General features: G+C 47.7%; 1 protein-coding gene across 2 annotated transcripts; it reads left to right on the top strand.

Moving 5' to 3' along the window:
- The first annotated feature begins 14,864 nt into the window (after positions 1–14,864).
- On the top strand, positions 14,865–21,453 carry PIANP (PILR alpha associated neural protein). 2 transcript variants are annotated; one of them, XM_082349832.1, is made up of 6 exons: positions 14,865–15,091; positions 17,255–17,314; positions 17,559–18,070; positions 18,830–18,911; positions 19,700–19,921; positions 20,238–21,453. In XM_082349832.1, exons 2-6 carry the CDS (start codon positions 17,298–17,300, stop codon positions 20,257–20,259), a joined length of 855 nt encoding a protein of 284 aa, XP_082205958.1. In that variant the 5' UTR covers positions 14,865–15,091; positions 17,255–17,297; the 3' UTR covers positions 20,260–21,453. The 2 variants fall into 2 exon arrangements, with proteins under 2 accessions (XP_082205958.1, XP_082205959.1); XM_082349833.1 differs by lacking the exon at positions 14,865–15,091 and adding an exon at positions 15,120–15,569.
- The last annotated feature ends 381 nt before the right edge of the window (positions 21,454–21,834 follow it).

Here is a 21,834-nt window from a genome sequence, read left to right as displayed (position 1 = left end):
GGAGGGGGGATGGGGAATGCAAGAGACATTTGCTCTTTTGTATATGGTTGTAAGGAAAGGCCTCTCTGATAAGGTGACAATGGAGCAGAGACTTTAAAAAAAGAAAAAGGAGCAAGTCATACGGATTTCTGTGGGGACAGTGTCCCAGGCAGAACAAACTACAAGTGCCAAGTCTCTGAGATGAGAACATACTTGATGAGTATGAGGAACAGCAAGGGGGCCTGTGTGGCTAGAGCAGAGTTGAAACAGGCTGGGACCTGGGACCCTTTGCTGCAGTGCTGCAATGCTTGCAACTGGACAAACAGCTCCTGGAGCTACAAAATATAAAGAAACTATAAGGGACTAAAAATAACCATGTGCAAGCACAGTTGGGACAAATTATGAACAAAAAGATACAAAAAGACCAAAAAACTCAACTGCCACTTCTGCAGAGCCAGGAGCAAAAACAGGGTACTGTGCATGCCCCCCCCCACAAAACACCACCTAAGGGGTGAACAAAACACCTAAGCCGCCATTCTGTCCTGACCCCCCCCTGGACACACCCCTACCTTCACCCTGTAGAAGAAACCAGTTCGTCCCCCCTTTCCGGCATTGAGCAATCAAGGGAAACTGCTGTTTGTTCTCGCCACCTCCTGTGGCTGCAGGAGCCCCAGTAAAGCCTTGCCTGAATTTCTTGTCTGGCCTCTAGTCAATTTCTATTGATCTGATACCCTAGTAAGTATCACAGTGAGAAGGGAGAGAAGTAGTGGCTGAGGTGGGAGAGAGAGCCCGGTGGCCAGGTCATATCAGGCCTTGTGGGTCATGGTAAGGACTTTGGCTCTTACTCTGGGTGAGATGGACACCAGTGGAGGATTTGAGCAGAGGGGTAACAGGATCTGACCCATATGTTTAAAATATTGTGATGCTGCATGGACAGAAACAACGAGTTTATTTAGGAGGCTACTCCAACGATCCAGGTGAGAGATTGTGGCGGCTTAAATGAAGGTGGTAGCAGTGGAGGTGAGAAGTAGTTGGATTCTGAATTTAATTTAAAGCTGAGGTGAACAGAATTTGCAAATGGATGAGATGTGAGGTGTAAAAAGAAAAGAAAGAGTTAAAAATTACATCCTACAGGCAAGCTGCACCAAGCTTTCAAAGTGCAGATCATTTTAACCTTATATAAACTTTTCCAGAAATTAGGAAAAGAAAGGACAGTCCATAGCTCATTCTATGGGGCCAGAATTACTGGTAACTTTGATAACTTTGATAACTAAACCAGAAAAGGGTAATACGAGAAAGGAAAATTGCAGGCCAATCTCACTTATTAACAGAGATACAAAAATCTTCAATAAAACAAGAGCAAACTGAATCCAGCAAAGTGCAAAAAAGATAATACACCAAGACTAACTTGAATTTATGTCAGGAATTTAAGGCTAGCTTAATATTAGAAAATATATTCATTTTATTCATCATTTTAATAGATTAAAGGAATAAATCACACAATCATCTCAATAAATACAGAAAAAGCATGTGATGAAATCAATATCCATATGTGGTAAAAAAAAAAACAATTTTTTTTTAGAAAACTGGAAGGGAACTTGTGGGAGTTCCCTGGTGGCCTAGTGGGTAGGATTCCAGGCTCTCACTGCCGTGCGGCCAGGGTTCAATCCCTGGTTGGGGAACTGAGATCCTGCAAGCCACACAGCGCGGTCAAAAAAAAAAAGAAGAAAACTAGAAGGGAACTTGTAAATCTGATAGAAGAATGCCTGGTACCACCAGTTCTATTTAGTCTTGTAACAGGGATCCTAGACAGAGGAGTAAGAAAAGAAAGAAAGAAAAAAAAGGGTAAAATAATTAGATTAAAAAAGAAATAAAGCAGTTATCATTTACAGAAAATGTCAAAATGTGATTGCATATGTAGAAAATTCAAAAGAATCTACAAATAATTAGAATAAAAGTTTAACAAGGTTGCTTAAGAAAATATAAAATCAATTAATATATTTATATATGAACAACAATCAGATGATGAATGATTTTTAAAGTTACCCCTTGCAATACTATGAAAAATATCAATTATCAAGGTATAAACGTAACAAAACATAAGACCCATATGCAGCAAATTATAATTTATTGTGAGACACTGAAGACCTAAAATAAATGGAGAGATATTTCACATTCATAGATTAGAAGTCTCAATATCATGAAGAAGTCAGTTCTCCCTAAAGAGATTCATAGATTCAGTACAATCCTAATCAAAATCCCAAAAGGCTTTTTGTGTGAGTGTATAAAACTGACAAACTGATTCTAAAATTTACATGGAAATGCAAAAGGCCAAAAATAGCCTCTTGAAAACGAACAAGACTTGCTTTACCAGATACCAGGACATAATTACAAAGCCATAATAATTAAGATAGTGTAGTGTTGGCACAAGATGGATAGATAAATTGACCACTAGAACATAATACAGAGCTCAGAAAAATATCCACACATACATAGACATGATTTATGATAGATTTGCACATTTGAGGAGGAGAGAAAAGACACACATTTCAATGTTGCTGTGACAACTGGGTATCCATATGAAAAAATAAAACTGAACCCCTATCTCAAGCCGTATACAAAAATCATTCCCTACTATGCTACAGACTAAATGTAAAAGGCAAATTAAAAGGGTTTTAGAAGATAATGTAGGGGAGTTCCCTGGTGGCCTAGTGGTTAGGATACCAGGCTTTCACTGCCAAGGGCCCCAGTTCCATCCCTGGTTGGGGAACTAAGATCCCACAAGACGTGTGGCATAGCCAAAAAAAAAAAAAAAGATAATGTAGAAGAATTTATTCATGAATTCAAGGTAGGGAAATCTTTCTTAAGACAAATACACTAACCATAAAGGAAAAGATTGATACATTTGACTGCATTAAAATCAAGAACATCTGTTCATCAAAAGACAAACCACAGAATAGAAGGAAGAATTTGTAACATTATCACAAAGGATGTGTCCAGGATGTATAAAGAACTCCTACAAATGAGTGAGAAAAAATCCTAACCATAAAAATTATAAATGGGAACTAAAGAGTTGTACTAGCAATTCACAAGAGGAAATCCGTAAGGTCAACAAACATATGAAAAGGTGCTCAACCTTATTAATAATTAGACAGATGCAAATTAAAACCATAATGAAATATCGCTGTATACACCAAAGCAGCCTAAGCTAAAGTCTGAAAATATTGTGTTGACAAGTACATGGAGCAAGAGAAACTCTCCTACACAGCTAATGAGAGGATAGGTGGTTAAACCACCGTGGAAAAGCGTTTAGCATTATCTAATAAAGTGGAAGATGCCCATCTATGATGCCGTAATTCACTGCTACACGTATAACAAATACACGTAGTATTACATGTGTGTCTTCAAAAACAGACAAAAGGAACTATATTGTTAAGGCATGTAGACACATACAGGGAAATTATTAAGAAAATCAAGGAAGGGCTTCCCTGGTGGCGCAGTGGTTGAGAATCCGCCTACCAGTGCAGGGTACACGGGTTCGAGCCCTGGGCTGGGAGGATCCCACATGCCGCGGAGCGGCTGGGCCCGTGAGCCACAACTACTGAGCCTGCGCGTCTGGAGCCTGTGCTCCGCAACAAGAGAGGCCGCAATAGTGAGAGGCCCGCTTATCGCGATGAAGAGTGGCCCCCGCTTGCCACAACTAGAGAAAAGCCCTCGCACAGAAACGAAGACCCAACACAGCCATAAATAAAATAAATAAATAAAAAGAAAATCAAGGAAGTGATTGCCATAAAAGTCAAAATACTACTGATCTACCGTGAGGAGGGAATGGTATATGACGGAGTAAGATCACAGAGGTCCTTTTTGAATACTGGCAAGACTCTTTTTTTTTTTATTATTTATTTATTTATTTATTTTTGGCTGTGTTGGGTCTTCGTTTCTGTGCGAGGGCTTTCTTTAGTTGTGGCGAGTGGGGGCCACTCTTCATCGCGGTGCGCGGGCCCCTCACTATCGTGGCCTCTCGTTGCGGAGCAAAGGCTCCAGACGCGCAGGCTCAGTAGTTGTGGCTCACGGGCCTAGTTGCTCCGCGGCATGTGGGATGTTCCCAGACCAGGGCTCGAACCCGTGTCCCCTGCATTGGCAGGCAGATTCTCAACTACTGCGCCACCAGGGAAGCCCTGGCAAGACTCTTTTAGTTGGCCTAGATAGTGGTTACATGAGTATTCCCTCTCTAGGTATTCCCTTTATAAGTATTCAGTACATTTTATGTTCTCATTGCATTTATCTTTATGTGTTATATTTCACAATAAAAATTGGCTTTGAAAAGCATTTAATTCAACAACCACATGTGACAGAACTCTTAGCAAACTAGGAATAGAAGGGGGCTTCCTTAACTTGATAACATTTAATAATAATAAAAAAAAAAAACTACAGCAAACACCGTTCTTACTGGGAAAACGTTGGAAGTGTTTCCTTTAAAACCAGGAACAAAAGAAAGAAGCCAGCTATTACTGTTTGTATTCAACATTGTACTAAAGGTCCCAGCCAGCACAAGCAGAGGGAATTAAAGGCACGGTATTGGAAAGGAAAAAGCAAACTGCCATCATCTGCAGATGACATGACTGTCTTTGTAGAAAATTCCAAAAGTCTATAGAAAAATCAGTATACATAAAAGAGAGCTTATTAAGGTGGTTAATAAGCTAAAATCAATTGTGTTTCTATATACCAGCAAAAAGTAATTCGAAATGCAATCTTAAAAAATACCATTTACCATAACAGAAAAGCAGTAAAGTACCTAGGAATAAGTAAAACAGAAGATGGGCATTATCTGTATGCAGAAAATGATACAAGTTCATTGAAAGACATTAACGATCTAAATAAATTGAGAGATACCCCAAATCCATGATAGGAAGTTTCAATAACAAAAAGGTATTGGGCTTCCCTGGTTGCGCAGTGGTTAAGAATCTGCCTGCCAATGCAGGGGACACGGGTTCAAGCCCTGGTCCGGGAAGATCCCACATGCCGCGGAGCAACTAAACCCGTGCGCCACAACTACTGAGCCTGTGCTCCAGAGCCCGTGAGCCACAACTCCTGAAGCCCGTGCGCCTAGAGCCCGTGCTCTGCAACAACAGAAGCCATCGCAATGAGAAGCCCGCGCACCACAACAGAGTAACCCCTGCTCACCGCAACTAGAGAAAGCCCACGCGCAGCAGTGAAGACTCACGCAGCCAAAAATAAAAAAAAATATTAAAAAAAATACTAGCCAGCTATAGAGCTTTTTTTTTTTTTTTTTTTTAAAAAGGATGACTCCAAGATTTTTGCCCTGATCAACTAGAAGAAAGGAGATGCCATTTATTAAGAGAGGAAGCGCTGAGGGAGGGGCAAGTTTGCAGTTGAATAGAAAAGTCTGGGAGAAGGGAAGGGGCTGAGCTGGAGATTAAAATTTAGCAGTCATCAGTAAAAATGATATTTAAAGGCCAGAGACTGTAATGCGATCCCCTGGGGCGGGACCATAGGTGGAGGAGACAGCCAAGATGTGCCTGTCAGGGAGATGAAGAGGAACTAGCAAGGAAGACTGAGAAGGAGGAACCAGCGTGGTAGCACAAAATCAGGACAGCGTAGTATCATAAAAGTCAGGTAAGAAAGTGCTTCTAGAATGGGACACGATCACCTGTACCAAAGGCTGCCGATCACCAAGTAAAATGACGCTGATAACTGACCTCTTGATTTGGAAACATGGAGGTCACAGGTAACCTTGACAAGTGGCATTTCAGCATAGTTTGGGCAGAAGCCTGATGGGAGTGGGTTCAAGAGAGATCAGGAGGGCGTCCATACGTCAGGATACTATGGAGATGTGTGAAAGGATGATAAGGCTCCCTATTCATTGATATGGCAAGATAACAAAGATACACCAAGTCAAAAAGGAAAGGTGTAGAACAGTGTACATGGTATGGCAACTCTATGTCAAATACATGGGGGAATAAGAACTTGCATTACTGTTTGCTTGTGTGGGCATAAAAAGACTCTGGAAGAATATGTCGAAATTAGTCACACTGCAGGCAGAAGATGGGAAGTGGACAGATAGTGGATGGGGTGAGAATGAGAATTTTCACTACATACCTTTTTGTATATTGGAAACATTTTTTTGCACATGGGAATGTATTACCAATTCAAAATAATAAGTTATAAAAATTAAAGTTTAAGTTAATAAAAGAGAAAGAGAAGGAATGGGAGGAGAAGTGGAAGAGCTGGTGAACAGAGAGCATCTTCTGAGATCTTTGCTTGTAATGGGAAGCAGAGAAGGGCAGACACTGGAAGGGAAACGTGAAGCTAAGGAGGGTTTGTTTCAGGCTTAAACTGCAAGAAGTTACAGTGTGTTTACGTGCTGCTGGGCACAATCAAGCAGAGAGGAGGAGAGTGATGTGGCAGGAGAGGGAGGGACAGTCACTGGAGTGATGGCTTTGGGTGGTTGAAAAGGCCTGGGATCCCTCACAGAAGGAGAGGTGTGGCTGGGATGCGGCGGTGGAAGTGGGGAAAGTTCTCTTCCGCCTGCTTCTATTTTCTCAAAAAAGCAACAAGCGAGATCATCAGCTGAGAGGGAGAAGGGTTCAGGAGAACCGACATTTGAGGACAGGAAACAGACAGAAATTTACCCTGACAAATACTGGGAAGTCCCAGTGAGCCCAGAGATAATGATAAAGATACCAGCAGAGCCAGGCACAAGGAGAGAATTTATAGACTGTGGAATGTGAGAAGGTCCTCAAATTCATCTGAAGACACATGTATCACTCTGTGTTTCATTGTCTCCCTGGCTCCATTCTAAGTTCCATGAAGACAGTGATGACTTTGTTCTTGCTCTCTACCATGCCCCAGACTGTAACACAGTACCCAGCATGTAGTAGGTGTTCAAAAAATAGTCACTGAAAGAATGAATCAATCAGGAATATGAGAAATAATTCATAATGACCCAAAGTCTTCAGTGTAAAAGTCACTTACACCGCTAGTGAATATTCACTTGATAAATTTGACCCACACCCATCATATCCTCAGGATGCAGCTGGGGCTCACTGGGGCCCAGGATTTGCACACCCTGCCTGACATGGCCTGGTTTGCATCCAGTGTGCACCGTCTTTCCCGGCCACTGGGAGACACTAGGAGGAGGGCTCACTCACTGTCTTCTGACCTCGGAATGAAGGGCTGTCAGGGACAGACAAGCAGGAGGGCAGCCACTGCAGATGCTGGTCAGAACAGCAGGTTTCCTTCCGGGAGGCGAGTGTGTCAGGCTAATGATAGTAATAACGCAGGGGATGAGGGGTGAGAGTCTGGAGGGGCAGGGGTGTAAGCAGAGACTTGGCTTAAAGCATTCTGCACAGGGAAGAGATCAGGGAGAGCAGGCAGATAGACTGGAAAGGCAGGTGGAGAGCAGAGGAGAGAATGAAGAGCTTGGAGTGGGCAGGGGTCCCAGGTGAAGTTCGCTAAGCAATAAACATTGAGCATCTACTATCTGCCAGGCGCCAAGGAAGGATACAGGGTAAACAAGGCAAATGAGGTCTTTGTTCTCTAGTGTATGTGGGGGTGGGTGGGGTCAGACAATAAACAGTAAACAAATATAAGATCATTTCAGAGAGTGATGAGTTGGAAAAACAGTGAAACATACTAATGAGACAGAGTGGGTGGCTGAACGACAAGAGGGAGCCAACTAGGTGAAGATGCGGGGGGGGGGGGGCAAAGGATTCCAGGAAGAGGGGATGAAAAGTACAGGGGTGCCAAGAGGATAATTTCAGATGTTTAGAACATCAAGAAGTCTGATCTGGCACGTTGTTTGAATATTGAGGAGTAGGAGTTGGAGGGCCTCTCCTAACAAGGAGTTCAGATTTACTCCAAGCACAATGAAAAGCCACTCAAATATTTTAAGCAGGCAAGAATATGATACAATTTGATTTTCAAAACGTTACTAGAGGCCTACCTGCTCTTTGGTGGGGCTAATGGCATACTCTGGGAGGGCTCACACCAAGGATCACTTTCCAGAACTTCAGCTGCCAGTGTCCTTGTCCCCACGGTGAGCCACAGCCACCCGCTGCCTCTGCAGGAGACCCTCCAACACTAGCAGGAGATAAGCCAACATTTCCAGTTAAAGGTGCTTATCCCCAGTGCTGAACTTTCTTTAGAGGAATCCAATCAAAGGGGCTTGGATCCACAGTCAAATCACTGCCCACAACTGGTGAAAGGTGACACGGAGTGTGAAAAGTTCGCCTGTTTTGAAAGGAATCTCAAGAAAGAATGGCTGAACTAAAAACCAAGCTGACATGAAAAGTGGAGCCAGGAGGAGGGATAGTGACAGGACATTCTAGAGCCTCCTAGGGGCTCTTATCAAGAATAGATGCGTTAGAGAGCAGACAGCAGAAGCAAGAAGAACAACAATCCTGCAGCCTGTGGAACAAAAACCACATTCACAGAAAGATAGACAAGATGAAAAGGCAGAGGGCTATGTACCAGATGAAGGAACAAGATAAAACCCCAGAAAAGCAACTAAATGAAGTGGAGATAGGCAACCTTCCAGAAAAAGAATTCAGAATAATGATAGTGAAGATGATCCAGGACCTCGGAAAAAGAGTGGAGGCAAAGATCGAGAAGATGCAAGAAATGTTTAACAAAGACCTAGAAGAATTAAAGAACAAATAAACAGAGATGAACAATACCATAACTGAAATGAAAAATACACTAGAAGGAATCAATAGCAGAATAACTGAGGCAGAAGAACGGATAAGTGACCTGGAAGACAGAATGGTGGAATTCACTGCTGTGGAATGGAATAAAGAAAAAAGAATGAAAAGAAATGAAGACAGCCTAAGAGACCTCTGGGACAACATTAAATGCAACAACATTCGCATTATAGGGGTCCCAGAAGGAGAAGAGAGAGAGAAAGGACACGAGAAAACATTTGAAGAGATTATAGTTGAAAACTTCCCTAACATGGGAAAGGAAATAGCCACCCAAGTCCAGGAAGCGCAGAGAGTCCTATACAGGATAAACCCAAGGAGAAACACGCCAAGTCACATAGTACTCAAATTGGCAAAAATTAAAGACAAAGAAAAATTATTGAATGCAGCAAGGGAAAAATGACAAATAACATACAAGGGAACTCCCGTAAGGTTAACAGCTGATTTCTCAGCAGAAACTCTGCAAGCCAGAAGGGAGTGGCATGATATATTTAAAGTGATGAAAAGGAAGAACCTACAACCAAGATTACTCTACCCAGCAAGTATCTCATTCAGATTCAATGGAGAAATCAAAAGCTTTACAGACAAGCAAAAGCTAAGAGAATTCAGCACCACCAAACCACCTCTACAACAAATGCTAAAGGAACTTCTCTAAGTGGGAAACATAAGAGAAGAAAAGGACCTACAAAAACAAACCCAAAACAATTAAGAAAATGGTAATAGGAACATACATATCAATAATTACCTTAAATGTGAATGGATTAAATGCTCCAACCAAAAGACACAGGCTTGCTGAATGGATACAAAAACAAGACCCATATATATGCTGTCTACAAGAGACCTACTTCAGACCTAGGGACACATACACACTGAAAGTGAGGGGATGGAAAAAGATATTCCATGCAAATGGAAATCAAAAGAAAGCTGGAGTAGCAATACTCATATCAGATAAAATAGACTTTAAAATAAAGAATGTTACAAGAGACAAGGAAGGACACTACATAATGATCAAGGGATCAATCCAAGAAGAAGATATAACAATTATAAATATATATGCACCCAACATAGGAGCACCTCAATACATAAGGCAACTGCTAACAGCTATAAAAGAGGAAATCGACAGTAACACAGTAATAGTGGGGGACTTTAACACCTCACTTACACCAATGGACAGATCATCCAAACAGAAAATTGATAAGGAAACACAAGCTTTAAATGACACAATAGACCAGATAGATTTAATTAATATTTATAGGATATTCCATCCAAAAACAGATTACACTTTCTTCTCAAGTGCGCATGGAACATTCTCCAGGATAGATCACATCTTGGGCCACAAATCAAGTCTCAGTAAATTTAAGAAAATTGAAATCATAACAAGCATCTTTTCTGACCACAACGCTATGAGATTAGAAATCAGTTACAGGGAAAAAAACGTAAAAAAGACAAACACATGGAGCCTAAACAATACGTTACTAAATAACCAAGAGATCACTGAAGAAATCAAAGAGGAAGTCAAAAAATACCTAGAGACAAATGACAATGAAAACACGACGATCCAAAACCTATGGGATGCAGCAAAAGCAGTTCTAAGAGGGAAGTTTATAGCTATCCAGGCCTACCTCAAGAAACAAGAAAAATCTCAAATAAACAATCTAACCTTACACCTAAAGGAACTAGGGAAAGAAGAACAAACAAAACCCAAAGTTACCAGAAGGAAAGAAATCATAAAGATCAGAGCAGAAATAAATGAAATAGAAACAAAGAAAACAGTAGCAAAGATCAATAAAACTAAAAGCTGGTTCTTTGAGAAGATAAACAAAATTGATAAACCATTAGCCAGACTCATCAAGAAAAAGAGGGACAGGACTCAAATCAATAAAATTAGAAATGAAAAAGGAGAAGTTACAACAGACACCGCAGAAATACAAAGCATCCTAAGAGACTACTACAAGCAACTCTATGCCAATAAAATGGACAACCTGGAAGAAATGGACAAATTCTTAGAAAGGTATAACCTTCCAAGACTGAACCAGGAAGAAATAGAAAATATGAACAGACAAATCACAAGTAATGAAATTGAAACTGTGATTAAAAATCTTCCAACAAACAAAAGTCCAGGACCACATGGCTTCACAGATGAATTCTATCAAACATTTAGAGAAGAACTAACACCCCTCTTTCTCAAACTCTTCCAAAAAATTGCAGAGGAAGGAACACTTCCAAACTCATTCTATGAGGCCACCATCACCTTGATACCAAAACCATTCAAAGATACTACAAAAAAAGAAAATTACAGACCAATTATCACTGATGAATATAGATGCAAAAATCCTCAACAAAATACTAGCAAACAGAATCCAACAGCACATTAAAAGGATCATACACCACGATCAAGTGGGATTTATCCCAGGGATGCAAGGATTCTTCGATATACGCAAATCAATCAATGTGATATACCATAATAACAAATTGAAGAATAAAAACCATATGATCATCTCAATAGATGCAGAAAAAACTTTTGACAAAATTCAACACCCATTTCTGATAAAAACTCTACAGAAAGTGGGTATAGAGGGAACCTACTTCAACATAATGAAGGCCATATATGACAAACCCACAGCAAACATCATTCTCAATGGTGAAAAACTGAGAAGCATTTCCTCTAAGATCAGGCACAAGACAAGGATGTCCACTCTCACCACTATTATTCAGCATAGTTTTGGAAGTCTTAGCCATGGCAATCAGAGAAGAAAAAGAAATAAAAGGAATACAAATGGGAAAAGAAGAAGTAAAACTGTCACTGTTTGCAGATGACATGATACTATAAATACAGAATCCTAAAGATGCCACCAGAAAACTACTAGAGCTAATCTATGAATTTGGTAAAGTTGCAGGATACAAAATTAATGCACAGAAATCTCTTGCATTCCTATACACTAATGATGAAAAATCTGAAAGAGAAATTAAGTAAACACTCCCATTTACCACTGCAACAAAAAGAATAAAATACCTAGGAATAAACCTACCTAGGGAGACAAAAGACCTGTATGCAGAAAACTATAAGACATTGATGAAAGAAATTAAAGATGATACAAACAGATGAAGAGATATACCATGTTCTTGGATTGGAAGAATCAACATTGTGAAAATGACTATACTACCCAAAGCAATCTACAGATTCAATGCAATCCCTATCAAATTACCAATGGCATTTTTTACAGAACTAGAACAAAAAATCTTAAAATTTGTATGGAGACACAGAAGACCCTGAATAGCCAAAGCAGCCTTGAGGGAAAAAAACGGAGCTGGAGGAATCAGACTCCCTGACTTCAGACTATACTACAAAGCTACAGTAATCAAGACAATATGGTTCTGGCACAAAAACAGAAACATAGATCAATGGAACAGGATAGAAAGCCCAGAGATAAACCCACGCACCTATGGCCAACTAAGCTATGACAAAGGAGGCAAGGATATACAATGGAGAAAAGACAGTCTCTTCAATAAGTGGTGCTGGGAAAATTGGACAGCTCCATGTAAAAGAATGAAATTAGAACACTCCCTAACACCATACACAAAAATAAACTCTAAATGGATTAGAGACCTAAATGTAAGACCAGACAGTATAAAACTCTTAGAGGAAAACATAGGAAGAACACTCTTTGACATAAATCACAGCAAGATCTTTTTTGATCCACCTCCTAGAGTAATGGAAATAAAACCAAAAATAAACAAATGGTACCTAATGAAACTTAAAAGTTTTTGCACAGCAAAGGAAACCATAAACAAGACGAAAAGACAATCCTCAGAATGGGAGAAAATATTTGCAAACAAATCAACAGACAAAGGATTAATCTCCAAAATATATAAACAGCTCATGCAGCTCAATGTTAAAAAAAACAAACAACCCAATCCAAAAATAGGCAGAAGACTTAAATAGACATTTCTCCGAAGAAGACATACAGATGGCCAAGAAGCACATGAAAAGCTGCTCAACATCACTAATTATTAGAGAAATGCAAATCAAAACTACTATGAGGTATCAGCTCACACCAGTTAGAATGGGCATCATCAGAAAATCTACAAACAACAAATGCTGGAGAGGGTGTGGAGAAAAGGGAACCCTCCTGCACTGTTGGTGGGAATGTAAATTGATACAGCCACTATGGAGAACAGTATGGAGGTTCCTTAAAAAACGAAAAATAGAATTACCATATGACCCAGCAATCCCACTACTGGGCTTATACCCAGAGAAAACCATAATTCAAAAAGACACATGCACCCCAATATTCATTGCAGCACTATTTACAATAGCCAGGACATGGAAGCAACCTAAATGCCCATTGACAGAGGAATGGATAAAGAAGATGTGGTACGTATATACATTGGGATATTACTCAGCCATAAAAAGAAACGAAATTGGGTCATTTGTAGAGACATGGATGAATCTAGAGACTGTCATACAGAGTGAAGTAAGTCAGAAAGAGAAAAACAAATATCGTATATTAATGCATATATGTGGAACCTAGAAAAATGGTACAGATGAACCGGTTTGCAGGGCAGAAATTGAGACACAGATGTAGAGAACAAACGTATGGACACCAAGCGGGGAAAGCGGCAGGGGGTTGGGGGGGGTGGTGGTGGGATGAATTGGGAGACTGGGATTGACATATATACACTAATATGTATAAAATGGATAACTAATAAGAACCTGCTGTATATTAAAAAAAATTACTAGATACTGTGAAGACTAGTTTGTAAAGGGCAAGGGCAGAAGCAACAAGATTATAGCAAGATTATAACAATGATGGAGAGAAGGAGATGAATTCAGGACATATTTTAGACGCAGAGCTCACAGAACTTGCTGATGAATTAGATACACGGTGGGAATCAGTGAGAAAAGGGAAAGGGAGGAAGGATGTTTCCTAGGTTTTTAGCCTCAAAAACCATCATATCCCAGGATGGGGAACAGAAGCCATCATATCCCAGGATGGAGAACACTACTGGGAGAGAAATGGATTGGTGGGGGGCAGCAGTGGTAATTCGAGACATCTATGTGAGCCATATGAGCTTTGTATGGCTATTAGACATCCAAGTGGAGATGTCAAGTAGGCTGTTGGATAAATGAGTCTGGAGCGCTGGATATAAATTTAGGACTTGCTGACATTTACATAGTATTTAAGCCCTGGGACTGGATGACATCACTGGACAGAGAATGTGGAACGAGAAGGGGGCCAAAGACTAAGCCCTAGGAAGCTCTAACATTTAGAGGTCAAGCAGAAGACGGAGAAGGAAAAGCCAGGGAGGATGAAGGGAAACTAGAAGAGTGTGGTGTCCTAGAAGTGCAACCCAAGTAAAACAGGGTAACCTGAAAGAGAGGGGTGGGGGTGTAGGACAGGATGAGAGTGGGGGCAGGGGAAGCCCATTTAGACAGAGAGGTTAGGGAAGGCCTCGCAGAGGAGGTGACATTGGATCTAAGTGAAATTTTAATGAAATGAGTGAATCATTGTGAAAAGCCAGGGTAAAACATTCCAGGCAGTGGGAACAGCAAATGCAAAGGCCCTGTGGCAGGTTAAGCCCTTCTAATTCTAGTAACATAGATCAGGTCCAGTGTGGCTGGGGCATGAAGAGTGTTAGGAGGGGCGGGGCCAGGTTATACAGGGCCCTGTAGGTCACGGTGGGGAGTTTGGATACTCTGAGCGCTAGAAAAGCTGAGTAATGCAACTCGGTCTACCTATTTTAAAGATCGATTGGTTTGCTTCGGGGAGAATGCATTGCAGCAGGGCCAGAATGGAATCAGGGGATCAAGCTGTTGGGATAATCCAAGGTCTCCACTGCCACCCTCACCCGCACCTCATCCCCGGCACTCAGCACTCTCCAGCAGGGGCGAAACAGAGTTGGGGTCACAGAGCTTTGGGTGACTCAGAATCTCAGAGATTGACTGGGGCAACCACGGGTGTCCATGGAGTCGGGGTGAAGGGTGGAGAAGCCCGCCACCGGAACCCGGGGAATCGGACGGTGCTCACCCTCCGCTGCCCTCTCGCGTTCTCCACCTGGGACGCAGCCGGGCGCGGCTCCCCAGGCGCGGCAGCGGGAGGGTTAAACCATGCGGGAGGGGGAGAGGCGGAGACCGAGCGCTCCGAGCTGCCGCGCCGAGCCCCGCCGGGCCGAGCGCAGCCCGAGCCGAGCCGAGCCGAGCCGAGCCGAGCCGAGCATCTCCCGCCGCCGCCGCCGCCCCGCGCCCCGGGCGCCCGCCCCCACCCTCTACAGCACCCCGCTGCCATCAGAACCCCCCGACCATGCCCAGTGCCCCACCCGCTCCCGCGACCCCCCAGCCCGGCGCAGCCCCGAGCTCCCGCAGCTGTCGCGCCGCCGCGCCAGGCATGCAGGTGAGCGACAGGGACGCCCACGCCCCCGCCCGAGGGAGCCCTGCCCTACCCTCCCCGACTCCGCGCCTTTCGCCCCCCGCCTCTCCCGGCGCGGTTCCTCGCCCGGCTCGAGCCTCCAGCCCATAAGCGCGCCTTCCCCACCACGCTTTCCTTCGCTCCGCGGGTCCCGACTCCATCCTGCTCTCCTGGCGCAGCTGTCGCCGTCCCCGCCGCTGCCTTCCTCCCGCCCTGGGCTCAGCCCCCGGCTCCTTGCATCCTCCTGCCTCGGCTTCCCTTTCTGCTCTCGGCGCTCCCGCCCAAGGAGACCCCTCGCCTACCTCCTGGTCCTCGTCCCCCGCCCCCCTTATCGCTTTCCAGCCCTGTCCGGGGAGCGTGGGCCTGTGGGAGGGGTGGGCTCGCGGCCGCGCTGGGGATGGGGCCCGGTTCCCCCAGCCCGACGCTCCCGCCCCACCCCCAGCTCGTCTCCTGCGCACAACAGGTCGGTGAGGAGCGAGGGGAGGGTGGGGTGGCGCGCCAGCCGGGGGACTTGGGGCTTCCTGGAGGGGGTGACTAAGGGGTGCGGGGTCCGGGGACTGGAGATGACGTTGGTTGGGGAGAGGGAATGCACAGGCGGAGAGGCGAGTGGGTCGTGGAGTCAGCTGGCCACATACGTCCCTGGAAGACCTTTTCCCCTCCCCTGGCTCACACGCCTTCCTCTGTCCCTGCAGCTTCGCCCTTTTCCCGGTTCCGTCTCCCTTTTTCCCACCAGACCCCCATCCCTGCCTCTCTCCGTAGCTCCGTATCCCTTTCCGTTGGAAGAAACAATTTCCATCTCCTCCATCTTTGCTGTTCCCGTTTTCCGTCCCCCGTCCCTTCCTTGTCTCATTTTGTCCTCAGTACCATGTTCTCTCCTTTCCCCCTTCCTTCCTCCCCATCCCTGGTCCCCTCCATCCCTCTTCTCCCTTCCCCTTCCACGATCTCCACTTCCCATCCTGCCTGGACCTTTCCTTCCTCCTCCTCCTGCCCTTCCTCCTTCTTCCCGGCTCCTGTGACCGCTTCACCCCCTCAGCTTCCCTCCCTGACCTTTACTCTCATCCTCAGCATCCTCCAGCTGCCGATCTTCTCTGCGCCCCCCAGTCCGTTCTTTCAGGACTAGCCCCCTTCACCTGCTTCCTCTTCACCTTCCTCTTCCCTTCTCACGCCTCACCAGCCTTCCCTCTCTCAGGCCATCATCCCTTCACATCTCTCCCCACAGCCCACTTCCCCAATCCCTTCCCCAGACTCCCCCACCTTACTCCCCTGTTATTCTCTGAGAGTGCCTAATGTCCAGATTTAGACCCAGAATCCAGAGGACGCCAAGTGTCATATCCTCATTCACTGGGGACCCTGCTGCCGCCGCCTGGATCCACCACCCTCAGCTCTGAGAACGTGTCCTCTTCTTTCAAAGCATCCATCCCAATTCTCCCAGGACTCTTCACCCAGGAGAGCTACATTCGAGGGGGTGGCCTCTCCCCAACTCCACCTCCCCTCAGAGGGCACCTATGCATTTGGGTGATCGAACATTGAGCAAATACTATATTCTGCAGTTTTTCTCCCGCCCACCTCTCTCTCTCTCTCTTTCCTTCCATCCCTCCATCTCCTCTTCCCCTGCTCCTGAAGATGAGATCCCTGGGGCCATTCGGTCCTAAGAGAAATGCCTCAGACAACAAGCGGGGTGGGCAGGCTGGGGTGCTGCCCCTGTGCTGCCACGCACGTTCACACACTCACTCAGATTGCCTTCCTCTCCCCTCCCCCACTCAGACTCCCTCCCTCGCGGTAGGTGCTCAAGGAATCACAAGGTTCTTGGCTCTAAATTAAGATCTAAGAAAAGCTAGGAGCTGTGGGCAGAGGAAGTGAGACGGAAGGAAGCCAGAGAAGTGAGAGTAGACCCTGGGGTGGGGAGGTAACAGGGACCTGGGAAGTTGTGTAGATAGGGGCTGGGGGCTAGACAGGGGACCACTCTGGGGGTTCCCCTCCCCGCTCCCCACCCCCCGCAAGAGGATGCTAGGCAGCCGTGGGTCCTGGGTGGCAGCAGCACAGCTGGCGGCCACAGCTGGGAGGGGAGATGGAGGTGAGCTGCTGGGTGAACGAGCTGGGGAAGTACTCAGGGCAGGGTTGGGATGTGATGACCCCTCTCTCCCCCAGTAAAGGCTGAAAATCTGGGTCATCTCTGAGGAAGATCTCGGACATGGAGTCCAGAATGTGGTAAGTCTGGCCCAGCAGGGGAAGCTTGGAAGCCACTTCCCCTGGGGTCTTGGCCCTTTCCCTCCTAGGCCCACCCCGGGGCCTTCCATCCTGAGGGCTAGACCCTAGGAAGATGGGAAATGAGACCAGTCTTCCCAAGGCCCACCTACTTTCTGCACAGAGTCTTGGAGGGAGGCAGCCTGTCTTCTGCACACATAAGCCCAAGATGGCCTTGGTTTCACCCGCTCTCTCTCCCTTCCCACAGGCCTGCACTGCTGCTGTCCCATCTCCTCCCTCTCTGGCCACTGCTGTTGCTGCCCCTCCCACCGCCTGCTCAAGGTTCCTCCTCCTCCCCTCGGACCCCGCCAGCCCCAGCCCGGCCCCCCTGTGCCCGGGGAGGGCCCTCAGCCCCACGCCATGTGTGCGTGTGGGAGCGGGCACCTCCACCAAGCCGCTCCCCGCGGGTCCCAAGATCACGTCGGCAAGTCCTGCCGGGCACCTCGCCCCCGGCCACCCCATCAGGCTTTGAAGAGGGGCCACCCTCATCCCAGTACCCCTGGGCTATTGTGTGGGGTCCTACAGTGTCTCGAGAGGATGGGGGGGACCCCAACTCTGCCAATCCTGGATTTCTGCCCCTGGACTATGGTTTTGCAGCCCCGCATGGGCTGGCCACCCCACACCCCAACTCAGACTCCATGCGGGGTGATGGAGATGGGCTTAGCCTTGGAGAAGCACCTGCCACCCTGCGGCCGGTCCTGTTTGGGGGCCGCGGGGAAGGTGAGTGGGAGTTGGGGAGGTTGGTAGGGATTTGGGGCGGTGGGGGGAGGCTGGCTGAAGACTCTAAAGGAAGCAACAGAGGTCCTGTCTGTTAGCTCCTTCCACAAATGTGTCGGGCACTAACGCTGGCACAGGAGGCCAAGATGCAGATGCATCTGAGCCTCAGAGGAGCTCAGGTCCACTGGAGAAGACAGATGTGTAAACACTCGGGGATGAGCCAATGTAATAAATGCTCTAATGGAGGCGCGCACAGCATGTTTTTAGGCCGAGAGAGAAGGGAGAGACTACTTCTGCCTGGGGATCAGGACACCTTCCAAGAATTGACATTTAAGCTGGACCTTGGAAACAGTGGGAGTATTCCAGGCAGAGGAAATGAACGAGCCCTTCGGGGTGACATCTCAGCTCAGGGAGCGCTGAGATGGGGCCAGTGGTCTGGGGGTGGGGCCAGGGTGGAGATGGACATTTCCACCCCCTAGTTTCTGTGCAGAGAGAGAAGTTCTCTCTGACCTTGGAACCTCCTCCTCATCCCATATATACAGAAGATTTGGGGAAGTGGAGAAAAAGGATTTGGGAGGAAAAGGGCTGAAAACTCTGGGGAAAGCCGATGATAAAAATAAAGCGGGGGGGGGGGGGCGCTCCAGAGAAGCAGAAAGAGTTGGGCGATGTGGCTTCAAACGGCAACACTCCAAGCCCACCCCCAGCCTCTCTCGGCTCCCCCCACCTCAGGCCTCCCTAAGAATTTCTCCCTACCCCAAGCAGGTGTGGACCCTCAGCTCTATGTCACAATTACCATCTCCGTCATCATTGTTCTCGTGGCCACTGGCATCATCTTCAAGTTCTGGTAAGCTGGGGTCGGGGGAGGAGATGCTGGCATCCCAGCAATGTTTGGCTACATTTGGCTGGAAGGAGGGAAGGAGCCAGGGCGGCAGTTTTGCTGGCGGTGGGATAGGGAGTGGTGGATTAAGGCAAGACTTTGGGAAAAGGTAGGAAGGACTCGGGTGTGGGACGCTCTGAGAAATGGGTGCAGATTCCTTCTGGGGAAACACAGGGGTGATGGGAGGCGGGGGGAGTCATTTGTGTGCACGGGGGCTTTGGTGGCTACCGCTTGTCCCCGTATCCTCCAAGACCCATTCTGCAGAGCCCCTTCTCAAGGCCGCCTGGGGAGGAGGGAGAAAAATCCGAGCTTTCTTTGCACACACTTAATATCGGGTCGCTCAGTCCTTCACACTTTACTGCAAGAATCATTAGACTCAGGTGTCCAGGTCATTAGCTGACTTTGAACTAGAACTAAACCTGCCAGGCGCCTGCTGCGGAGGGAAATGGCTCTGCTGGGTATGCGTGGGGGAGAGGTGGTTCTGGGGGACTCTGGGCGTCTGTGGGGAGGAGCTACTCATTCTGTGGATGTGAACCAGGCGAGAGGGTGGCTTAGATTCCCGAACCCCCTGGCGGGGAGAGGAAGTGGTTTTGTGGACGCGGTCTCAGGACACGGGGCTTAGGGACCTGTTAGAGGCTGGTTTCTCTGCTGTAGGATGTTGCGGGTGCCTGAGGGAGTCTGGGGGTGACCAGCGCTGGAGGCCCAGGTTGGGGGCTTCCTGAGTGTGTGAGAACCTCTTTTCTTCTGGGCACCAGCTGGGACCGCAGCCAGAAGCGGCGCAGGCCCTCTGGGCAGCAAGGTGCCCTGAGGCAGGAGGAGAGCCAGCAGCCCTTGACAGACCTGTCCCCAGCCGGGGTCACTGTGCTGGGGGCCTTCGGGGACTCGCCCACCCCCACCCCTGACCACGAGGAGCCCCGAGGGGGACCCCGGCCTGGGATGCCCCAGCCCAAGGGGGCTCCAGCCTTCCAGCTGAACCGGTGAGGGCAGGGCAGAGGGCTGGGAGGGCGGGCAGGGGAGGCACCTCGGGGCTGCGATTGTGGGATTGGGGCGCTCCCTCCCGGGTGGGTGGAAAGGAGGCAGACCTGCCCCCCCCCCACCCCGGGAGACTGGACCCCTCCTCTCCGGGGGGACCCTTCCATCTCCCGCTGTCTGTGGATCTGTGTCCTGTTCTCATGCTGCCATTTAACTCCAACTCTGCCCTCTTAACCTTGATCCCTTTTATTTCTTGGACTGCCCTCTCGATTCTGGCCTGCCTCTTGGTTCCTGACGGTGCCCTTTCCCTTTTCCTCTCAGGATTCCCTTGGTGAATCTGTGATCCCCCCCAAGGCTGGGCTGCCACCAAGCAGGGGGCCAAGGGGCCGGCACAGCCCCCATCCCGCTGAGGGCAGGGCGGCCGTGGGCGCCTCGGAACACTGCTAGCCCGCGGGCGAGCGCACCTGCTCAGCCTCCTTTAGGTGGGGGCCTCACATATCTGTGGCTTCTGGCCCCCGGCCCCGCCCTGGCACACTCACATGAGAGCCTTGCACACTCACCTCTCCCCTCACGAGCCACTGCACACACTCATGCTCTTGTACGGCCAGTCTCCCTAGCCACGTCTCTCCCCTCCGCGGATCCCTCACGTCCTCCCTTTCGTCTCACACTGTTCCCTTTGTCTTCTCCCACGCCCCACCCATCGCTCAGTGGCCCGTCACTCAGAGGTCAGTGGGTGACTCCCGTGGACGCTCGTGTGCATGTCCCGGCCCCGCGCTGTGGCGTTGTGTGTCATGCTCACACTCTCGCCTCATGAACACCCACTGATTGAGTTTCTGTGGCCCCTGCATGCTGCCCCAGAGGTGGGTGGGGGCTGAGCTGGGGGCTCCTCGGGCCTCCATCTGTCACGGTCCCATCCCGCTCCACGTCATGTGTTTCGCTGTCTCCCCCATCCCGCTCCGAGGACACGAGCACTCCTTACCCTGAGGGCTTCCTGTGGGAATGGGAGTACTGAGGGCCCAAACTCCTACCCCCTCCACTGCTAAATGCTGTTGTCTGGGAGATGGCTTTTGGAGAGTCACCTGCTGCACTACATGAGAAAGGGGCTCCCATTTGCCCTCCCCTGCCTCCCAAGTCCTTCTGTCTTGTCTGTCCTGGCTGTCTGTGTGTGTCACTCTGGAATTCAGAGCCCCCTGAGCCAGTCCTCCACTTCTCAGCCTCCCTGAGGGCCTCCCTAACTCCACCTAGGCTGCCAGGGACCGGAGCCAGCTGGTTCAAGGCCATCGGGAGCTCTGCCTCCCAATCCGCCCCTCCCTCCCTCCCTCCTTGGTTCCTCCACTCTCCCTCCTTTTGCACCGCCCCCCCTCAGGTTTGTCCTGACTTCTCATGGCTTTCCCACCTTCCTCCCTACTTCCTTCTCTTACCTGGCTCCTATGCTGTGATATATATTTTTGTATTATCTCTTTCTTCTTGTGGTGATAATCTTGAATTCTTGTGGGATGTAAGTTTCAAAATTTTCAAATAAAGCCTTTGCAAGATACCTGAGTCCCCTGGTTCTGCCTTATGAGCCCCACAGAGAGGAGAGGAGCAGGGGCGATGGGCAGCTAAGAGGGAGGAAAAGAAGGATGCGGGGGGTGCGGGTAACCCCTCCAGACCCGATGTGACCTGGCCTGCTCTGACCCGGGGTTGGGATTCGGGGGCTTTGACTCGGGATGGAATGGAAGGAAGAGACACTGAAGGGGGCAGTCTTGACAAGGAGCAGCCGGAGCAAGAGAGGAAACTGGAAGAGTGGCTTGTTAATTGCTAGAGAAGGTCAAGAGAGACCACGAAAAAGGAGGCAGAAGAAAAGGGAAACTTACGTAGAAGCACAGGCGATGGCGCAAGCAAGAAAAGGAAGAGGAGAGCGCTGATAGACACATGG

Source organism: Balaenoptera borealis (assembly GCF_965194805.1).
Source record: "Balaenoptera borealis genome assembly, chromosome: 13".
In the NCBI taxonomy this organism is placed as follows: Eukaryota; Metazoa; Chordata; class Mammalia; order Artiodactyla; family Balaenopteridae; genus Balaenoptera; species Balaenoptera borealis.
This window is presented reverse-complemented; position numbering and strand designations above follow the sequence as displayed.

Coding starts and splice junctions, on each gene's coding strand:
- PIANP (XM_082349832.1), top strand. Junction 18,071..18,829: donor GTTTGGGGGCCGCGGGGAAG/GTGAGTGGGAGT, acceptor TACCCCAAGCAG/GTGTGGACCCTCAGCTCTAT. Junction 18,912..19,699: donor GGCATCATCTTCAAGTTCTG/GTAAGCTGGGGT, acceptor TCTGGGCACCAG/CTGGGACCGCAGCCAGAAGC.